Source organism: Phlebotomus papatasi, chromosome 2 (assembly GCF_024763615.1).
Source record: "Phlebotomus papatasi isolate M1 chromosome 2, Ppap_2.1, whole genome shotgun sequence".
Lineage (NCBI taxonomy): Eukaryota > Metazoa > Arthropoda > Insecta > Diptera > Psychodidae > Phlebotomus > Phlebotomus papatasi.
Window position 1 is genome coordinate 297,159 of NC_077223.1, and position 9,820 is coordinate 306,978.

General features: G+C 32.5%; 1 protein-coding gene across 1 annotated transcript; it reads left to right on the top strand.

Moving 5' to 3' along the window:
• Positions 1-269: 269 nt before the first annotated feature.
• On the top strand, positions 270-1,679 carry LOC129802055 (uncharacterized). Its single transcript, XM_055847608.1, has 2 exons — positions 270-1,110; positions 1,172-1,679. The coding sequence occupies exons 1-2, from the start codon at positions 935-937 to the stop codon at positions 1,413-1,415; spliced, it is 420 nt and encodes a 139-aa protein (XP_055703583.1). The 5' UTR covers positions 270-934; the 3' UTR covers positions 1,416-1,679.
• The last annotated feature ends 8,141 nt before the right edge of the window (positions 1,680-9,820 follow it).

The following is a 9,820-nucleotide window of genomic DNA, read 5'->3' on the forward strand; positions in this document are numbered from 1 at the left end:
AGAAAAAAATGAAATAAAATTTATAGGGGGAGGTGGGGCTACTTTGAGCTGTGGGGCTACATTGTTATACGATTTTTTCGCATGTTTCCAATGGCAACTGGGTTTTAACATAACGTAATTTGGAAAGGTACAATAATTGTGGATCTAAATAAAATTATTGTAAGGACCAGCTTCATTTAGAAATAGGCGAAAAAGTTGTATAACAATCTAGCCCCACAGCTCAAAGTAGCCCCACCTCCCCCTACGCCATTCATCATGCACATCTATTTTGAACCAGTTAAGGCGATTATTTTTTGATTTACTTTGGATTTATTCTTTGTGTAATGCATAGCAAAGTAAGTGTTCTTATTTTTAATTATTTATTTCGATTTCAGTTAATTATTTATAATTTTTCAGCACCAAAGGAATCACAAAAATAAAAAAAAAATGCCGCTAAGATTGTAGTACTATAAAAAAATAGTTTTCATGCATATTTTTTTCTTGGATGTAAAAGGACTAACTTAATGATCAATAGCTTGATAAAAATGTCAATGCCCTACCTGCAGAATTGCAGCTGGATTTTTCCGCGCAGACTTCAGGGAATGGTTTCGTGGAGCTGGATTACTTTTCAGGAAGCAATAGTTCAGTTCAGAAAGAAACTGCCCTAGCTATTATCTTTTCTACAACATCTGCATACGGACTACTTCTGTGGCATGGTCAGAAGCGTCCATCTGCCCTCCAGGGAAATGATTTTATCGCCTTGGCAGTCGTAGGGGGCTATTTGGAATTTGTGTTTCGGTTAGACGGTCAAGAGGCTCGAATTCGCAATGGCGTATTGCGAATTGACGATGGGCAGCCTCATGTAGCGATTCTGAAGAGGGCTACATTTCAGGGAAGTCTCGAGTTGGACAGTTACATTGATTATGATGAGATAAAAGCTACCAACACTAGGGAAATGATCTTACCTGGATTTCTATACGTTGGTGGTCTTCCCGACATTGTTAACTTCACAGGGGGGCGCTACAAAGATTCCTTCAGGGGCTGTGTCCACGTATTGCAAGACATCACTCGTGGTCCCATTAATTTTGGCGTATATGCCGTTAATGCCGAAAATGTTCACAGTTGCTCAAAGTAAGTTAAGATGCTCTTTATCTTCTTTCTTATGTAGTCTTCTCAATATTCTGTTTTGCAGTCCATCCTGGACGTCATCCTCCCTTGTATACTCAGAAGTTGAGAATCTGCTCAATGGAGTCCTCGCTGGAGGCACAAGTGAAATCTTCAACCACAACTTTGACGAGATCAATGAACCTCCTCCAGTTCATATCATCTACCCCCGACCAACAGGAAACATAACTTCTGGAGTACCATCCAAGGCACATTGGTGGTTGGTTATTGCTTACTTGATAAAAGTATTTGTCGAGAGTGTTATCACGTGAGAGACACTTTGGCGTTTAATAGATAGTACAATTTTTTTGTATAAAGTCCTTTTAAGCGAATCTGCGATAAATTTCTGTTTTTTTTCTTTTACGGATTATTTTCTCAAAACCTATGTCTATTTACCAATTCTCTTGTTTCATGTTAATATTTTTCCATTTCCATTTACAGTTGCTGTAAATCTCTAAATATTATATAAACACATTTTCTATTGTAAGCCAAAGTATGTTAAAACTAACGATAATAAAAGCTCAATTTTAAGACAATTCTTGAATTTAACTTTATAGCAGATCTCCACTTTAGATTTATAGACTTTTGTTATCGTCCATCGAAGCTGAGGTATGCATCTGGACAAAAAATAAATAAATTGGAGGCACCATTTGCAATGCAGAATTTCACAGCTTAAGTTGCAATATCAAGAACTGTACTGAATGTTGGACAGACACTCGAGACTGTTAACTGTTGCGAAACTTCTTACAAAGCGATGCTAATGCTAATTTAGAATTTTATAGTATCCAGCTTTCGGATTCGACCCCCAACTCAAACATAAGCGTCCCTCACAATTTCCAATCCAAGTTAAATTGCGGAATATAGTCAATGCTCGTACATTAGGAACGACGCTATTCACAACGACCTGGGTGTGAGAATGGTCAGAAATGAAATTGAGGAAGCTAGTCGCTGATACAAGGAGAGGATTGGGAGTCATCCTAATAGTCTCACCAGAAATCTGTTTAGCAAGACCACATATCTTCTTTTGAAAACGACCGATCCTGTCAACCTTAGAATGGGTATTTGTATCTAATTAAGTGATCTCATTTTATTAGTTATGTCTTCCAGGATTTGAAGCGTACGTTTAATCTGTACCCTTCGTTGTTCATTTCGTTCCTTTGAAATTACAAGGGGCCAACTCATTTTCAGCAATTATTCAGGAGATAGCATGAAAAATTCAACTTTGTGTAAATAATAATTATCTCAATTCAATCACATAACAAAAACAACTTATGTCTTTTCTATTTGTATGAGCATTATAAACATAAAAACACACAAATTTTTACTTTTCAAACTATGTTTTTTAGGAGTTAGGTCCGTGTCTTAAATTTCTCTAGCCAAATCTCTTTGTTTCACAAATAGTGAACGATATATCTATTTTATGCCCATTTACTTAAAACAAAATTGCTCAAGCAATCAGAGTAAAATTTTGAAGAAAAAATCTAAAAACAAAATTTAGTGACTCACATATCATAAGAAAATTTATAAAATTCTCTTTCTAAGTGCATTAAAATTTCAAAATCGCAAATATGTAAGTTAGCTCCTTGCAATTTCTAAATTTTTTGAACACACTCGAAATGTAATATTAATTAGTTTTGAATTTACTAATAAATTGTCAGATTATAAATAAAAGCCGAACAATCACTTTTGCACTTTCGTTCATAGTGTCTTCTTTAGAAGAGATGGCTTGTTATTAATGGCAAAAGGCTAGCAGCGCTGTTCTAAAACGTATTCAAATAATAGTTCTTGCATCATCTGAACTTTGGACCAGCCAGAAATTTGATTATTATTAATCGTATCGAGGTATTTATTACAAGGTAATCATTTTTACAATGCGTTATATCCCGTGTTGGAAGAATCTGCGAAGTCCATTGTAGACCGCCCAGGAGCGCCTTCCCGTAGTATGGTGAATGCTTCTTCCATGCTCCCGGAGTTGTTGGGCGAGGCGGTGCATTTTTATTACGTTATATCACAGTGAAAATGTCTTTTTCTAAACATTCAGATCTTTGCACCGGGCGGGACTCGAACTCACAACAGTGAATCGAGCCAGGGAATCGATCCGCCCAAGAGTCAACAGTCTTGCCTATTGCGCCACTGATTCCCCAGAGAAATTTGATGAATAATAATATAGTCATTTGAGGAGAGTTGGAACAGTGGGAGAGATGGACCACTTCGCCTCCTGCCTACACCCTATTCACGATCTGCACCTCATTTGGTCTATTTGTGCCCTTCAACATTCGAATGGAAACCCCCAAGTTACAGCTTTCTACCCTTAAAATTGTACGAGAAAATTGAAATTGTATTTTTGTGATGTCTGAAAAATGGCCAAAAATTTTTATTTCGCTATAAGAATACGTGTATTTGGTGATTGAGGAGAAATGGAACTTAATAGTTTTGGCAATACTTCCGGTATGAATTTTAGTCAATGTTCTTCAAAATCTTTTCAAGTAAATCTTAGAAATTATTTTCCGTAAATTTCTGGTAAGACTGACTTGATACACTCACAGCAAAATTGCCATCGAAGTATATGAGTCACATATTCACAAAATAAATCATTTATACTTAAAAAAATACAATAAACTCCAATAAATTCACTGAAATAGTGTTCATGTCTAAAATCACTTCCCTCCTATTCTAAATTAATAAAATAAACTATAAATATTTGGTAAAGTTAGGGGTGTTCCATCTCACCCTCACTTTTTTTGAGTACCTCAAAATGCAACTTTTTTTTTATATCCTATTTTTCGAAGTAACTATTTTCATCTAGGCATTTCTAATATTGATATCTTAAATTTAGAGTCTTCAAATGATAAACCAGTGATATTCGTCTTTGTGTCGCATTCAAAACGTATCCGCAATATTGAATATAAAAAAGGTGTTCCATCTCTCCTCGAATCACTATAGTTGTTTGGAAAGTTAATATTAATAGAAGATATCCAAAGTAAGTACTTTATGATCGGATTGAAGATTTCAGGAATAGCTATTTTGTCTTCATTTAATTCTTCTAGGACATTGCGGGTAACAACTTCAGAACCCGCTTGATCAAATTATGATGATGAATGAGACGCTGGATCGTAAATTATGGGTGATTAAGTGCTTTCTAGAAGAACGAGTGCGTCTCATGAGGGAAACGTTTGAATTGAGATAACGTTGAAGAATTAGTGGAAGGTAGGGGGCACCTTTGAAATTGAGCTTTTTTCTCTCGAATTTTAAATAGTTCTGAGCCTGATCCTTATCGTTATACAATTCAGGTTTAAAATTGGTTTGTGGAACTGATTTATATTATTATGAGAACTTCCAATTTAATTTAACCCTTTAAGGACGATTGGGTCCTGGTAGAGAAAATATTTTTCCTGACTACCTAAGTTATTTCTTTCTAACGTTTGTACGTAATCGCAAAGTAGAAGGTTGTGTAAGTAATGAATCTATAACATTTTTTGCAAACTTCCAACTATTTGCAATATAGTAAATTTAAATATTTGGGGTGAGCCAAGAACAATGTATTTGAAGTAAATTGAAGATATCATCTGTGAATGCATTTTAATCGAATAGAAAGAAGTGGCTGGCGGAGGATTAAAAAGACGAGAAAAGTTATCATCTCGCGTGTTCGAACGTTGTAAGAAAGCTGATAAAAGTCAGAAAGTTGAAAATATGAAAAAGGAAATTTTAAAATTAGGGTGGGAGGAGGTGGACCTACTTTGAGCCGTGGGGCTACATTGATAGGGTCGGAGGAACGTCTGTTCGACAGGGAACCCCTATTGACACTTTTGTCAAAATGTTGAAAATTATTTAATGTATCTAGTAAAATATAAGTAATATAACGTTTTTTCTGTAATATACACTTTTACTATAAACAGAGATGTTCAATTTTCATATCAAAAATGGTACAGAGTAGGGTGTCAATAGGTGCTGACACGAGTTCTTAAAGTGTCAATAGACGTTCTTTTCACCCTATACGATATTTTCGCCTATTTCTAAATGAAACTGCTCCTTACAAATATTTTATTTAGATCCACAATTGTTTTGTCTATCCAAAACACAATTTCCTTTAGAAATGTGAGAAAAACCCGTATAAAAACCCCACCTCCCTCTATTCACCTAGTTCGAGATTTTCTTTTTAATAATACCAAAAAAAAAATTAAGAATAATTAAGATAATTTTAGATTTGCTTTCTTCTGCAAAATAACAGAAAGACAAACTTACCGATAAAGGTAAAGAGTAAGCAAAATGATGAAACGGATAACGTTATTTTATTGCATTATTATTCTTGTTTTAATTAATAACTAAAGTGAAATATAAATATTTTATGTCATTAATCATATCTTATACTTTTTTTGTTGGGCTTTCCACTTTTTTTGAATTACTTTTTTTCTTGTATATACAGAGATAAGAAAAATTTAAAGGTTTTCCCCCTTTTCATTTTGTTTCTTCTTGTGTGCCTCACTTGCCATCTTCTGTTCCTCCATACCAATTTAGCTATGAATGTTTCATAGTTTTTTTTTTGTTTTGCGTACTCAGTATTTTTGCCTCTTCTTGGTTTTTATCAATAGTTTTTTTGATGTGTGGATTTTTCAAAGTTGTAAATTTAATAATTTCTTTGCGTCTACGTTTTCACAATTATCTAATGGTTTAATTATTATTAGTGTTATATTTTCATGCGGAGAAAAAATTTGGTTATTGTTTTATCATTTGCTTTTTTCACTTCTAAATGATCATTTTTTAAACATTGTTATAAAAAAAAACCAAGAGAATCTGTTGAAGTAAATATCTTAAATTCAAAGAGCTTTTCTTAAATAATTTTTTTTTTCTATATAATATACTTTCGAAAATAGAAATTTTCTGTCACAATTTCTGTATATTAATATTAGAAAGCAATTTATTATGTGGAGGAAAAAATTTTGCTTCTGCATTCATTTAAAAACGGTAAATCTCATGCAGTTTAGTGCTTTAATATTAGTTGCATCCAACTGATTTCATGTGAATGTAAAAAATACTTCTTGAAGGAAATTCATTTGTCGATAAATTCTCAGTAATTTTTATCAGTGCGAATTATTGGATAAAAATCATCTTTCTAATTACATATTGAGTTGTTGTATATTTTTGTTCTTCATCTAAGAAATCAAGAGAAATTATGTTATATACCTTTTGAAAATAATTCTCATTTTTTCTATACATTTAAATTTATATGTTCTTTTTCTGCGTATCTTTTTTTCAGTGATATTTCTTGTTTTCTGCTTCTTTTTCCCTTAGTTTCGCTATATAAACTTTACGATTCTTTAAGAGATATAATATATTCAAAACGGAATCTTTTTTTTTACCAAATACTCTTTCTCACTCCCCCTCACTCATCTCAAAAATATCATTATACTCTTATTTTTTTATAATATTTATACAATAAATTTTGACGATTTATCTCTATTGTTTTTTTTATCGTATCAGCAGCACAAGGACTATTTTTCTTTATCCCTTTTTTTAATGATTTTTCTTTTCTCCTAAACTCAGAAAATGAAGAAAATCAAGTTAATCGGAAAAGAATATTTAAAAGGTTTTATTACATAAAAGAAATCTATCGATATCAAATCAGGCTCACCAAATATATTTGATATTGTTTTCGAAAGATTTATTTTTAGTATATATAAAGAAAACTATTGCAGAATAACGTGAAAAAAAATTAAATTATTTAGAAATGGAAAATTGTATTAAAAAATAAGCATTCAGAACACGTACAGCATTTTTTTTATAGGATGGAAACCTATGAGATTTTTCGTGTTCCTTAGTGTCTCCTGAGAACCTTTCCTTAGGACTTACGGTTCATCATGTCAAATTTCATTAGGTATCTTGACATGAAAATTTTTATTTACATTATAAGCTGCTGGTTGTCAGAAAAGAATTTGTAAATAAAGAGCAAAGAAAGATTTTACTGAAGCAAACCATATCGCTATATATCTCAATTTTCCCTTCAATTTACTGTTGCCAAATACGCTTCAAAACCACGAAAAGTATGTGGTCTGTGATTGTTTTCCTGGAAAAATTGTCCGTGGAAAAAATAGTCATTGAAGATCATAAGGGTTTTTAAAAGGAATCGTTGTCAATTGAAATAAAATATTGAAAATTTTGATACTACTAAACTATAATAACTATATAACTATAACTATATAATAACTATATAATAACTATAACTATAGTAACTTTGAAATATGAGTTTTCACGTTTTTTTTTAATAGAACTGCATTTTACCATGATATAATTTAGCTTCACAAACCATGATGAAGCTCAAATACATTATAATAAGGCTCAGTTCCATTTAAAATTAGGGGTAGAAAAAAACATATTTCAAAGAAGCCCTTGTTCATAGATACCCCACTTTAGCTCTTTTTCGAAAAGAATATTTTTGTAAAAGAGGAAAAACTAGTCAATTACAGGAAATATTAAGAGATATATGTGAACTGAATGGTATTGAAACTGTAGATGTACAGTTAAGTAAGAAAATAATCAAATTTTGAAAGTTTATTTAAAATTTTGTATAAAACCACATTTCGGATGAATAATAGTCTCATGTTTATCAATGAACGCATCGTAGGCTACTCGAAGGTAAGCTCATTCGAGCTTACTGTCTAGCAGGTCTTCAGCTACACTCTGATATTTTTTAGTCATGAATAGCCAACAAAATGACCCTTTAGGATAAGTCGAGAGAATTTAATTCGATGATCGTGGAGGTCAACGTGCGCTCGAAATCAATAACAAAGCATTGTTTTTTAGCTAATGTTGTTAGGAGCGCGATTTCTATAACAGTGCCGAGGCTTGTTGGAACCTATACTATTTTTAACATTTTTTTTGTGTGCCTACGGTCTCAGATCTCCTTCCAAGACAATTTTCCGATATAGATATATAGTCCCAAAATCCCAGATGAAAGCGATAATTTGCCATCAAGGAAGTCCATACCATAAAATATTATGTTCCTTGACTTCCGATGGTCATTCAAATCTCCAAAATATCTTATGACGTTTCAAAAATTGTTCAATTGGATAATTTTGCTCAATTTTATAACTGGCCTCTAATCTTCTAATGACCAAGCAAAGCAACTCATTCACCTAATCGGGTGTAATTTTTTTAAACATCGATGAATCCTATCTTTTTTGGAATTTTTAAGGCTTCAGATAAGGGTCCTTTTAGGATATTCGTTCATGATTACTTGCAATATGTGCACATCAAAAACCATAACGCTCATTGGAAATTACAAGGGGCCAACTCACTTTTTGACGATTTTGAAATTTTAATGTATTTTAAAAGAGAATTTAATAGATTTTCGGATGATATGTCATTAAATTTCGTTATTAGAAATTTTTTTCACTATTTTATTCTTTAATTGCTTGCACAATTTTGTTTGAAGTAAAGGGGCACAAAATAAAGATAGCGTTCAACGTTTTGTGAAACAACGGCTTAACTCAAGCAAGTTGATCCCTTGTCATTCTAATTTCAAGAAAATTTGCGAATCATTTAGAATGACAAGGAGCTAACTAATAAAAAACATATTTTGAAAGGGAAAAATATGTATGTTTCGATGTTTATATTAATGCTCATACACATAGAAAAGAAATAAATAATTCAGTCATTAAATTGAGACAATTATTTACACAAAGTTGAACCTTTCATGCTGTCTCCTGAAAAATGGCTGAAAATGAGTTGGCCCCTTGCAATTTCCAAGGAGAATCTGTAGCTATGACGAGGATTTCGTTCAATTCACTTCTTGATTTTTTAAGAACGATAGTTGACAGTTATGTAATTTCTTTTGACATCCACAATAGCGTTTTATAATGCTGGCAGGATTCCTGTACCGAGCTATATTTCAAAATTCAAGATTTAATCACATTCATGTTTTAATGGGCTTTAATGAAGAGCATTTGATCCTTCTCGGTCAAATATATAACAATCACGTCATCATGTTTGATAAAAAAAAATCATAAAAATTTTTGTGGGCATGTAACCAATAAAATGAACTATGCAAAATATAAACTTTCTGTTGCGAGCTTTTTTAAAGTAGATTGATTTAAATTTACTTGCAGTTCAAATGACTCACCATGTGTACTTGATTTTATTGTGTTCAGGCAGAGAAAGAAGCGACAGTCAGGGAGAGTTCCTGCCTCCATGAAGGATAAATCTGAGAATGCTTGCGCTATCAATGCTAGTGCTCGACCAATTGGGCTATGGGCGCCCAAATTAACTGCCTAGGGATATGGTTTTAACCCAGTAAAATCTATTCATCTTCTAAAAACTATTTTTCTATCTACAACACAATACAACGTACCGTTATCGAGTCAATAAAATATCCGAATATTTGAGTTCATTCAACATCGAGACCTATAAAACAATTTTACAATTTTTCATCTTAAGATATCTCAAGAAATTTCACATGATATACTTGAGGAGAAATACATTGAATGATATTGCGTAACTATCTTCCGGAAATATCCTCCGGAATCATTAAGTAACCCGGAATACCCTCCAGAAAGTCTAGAAGTAGTTCTCATCCTGCAATTCCTGTATAGCTCAAGAATATTTAAATATCGTTTCAATTTGTGTTTAGGTAAATTATGTTTTGGGTATTTCAATTAAGATGCAAAGTGTTTCCACATACAAA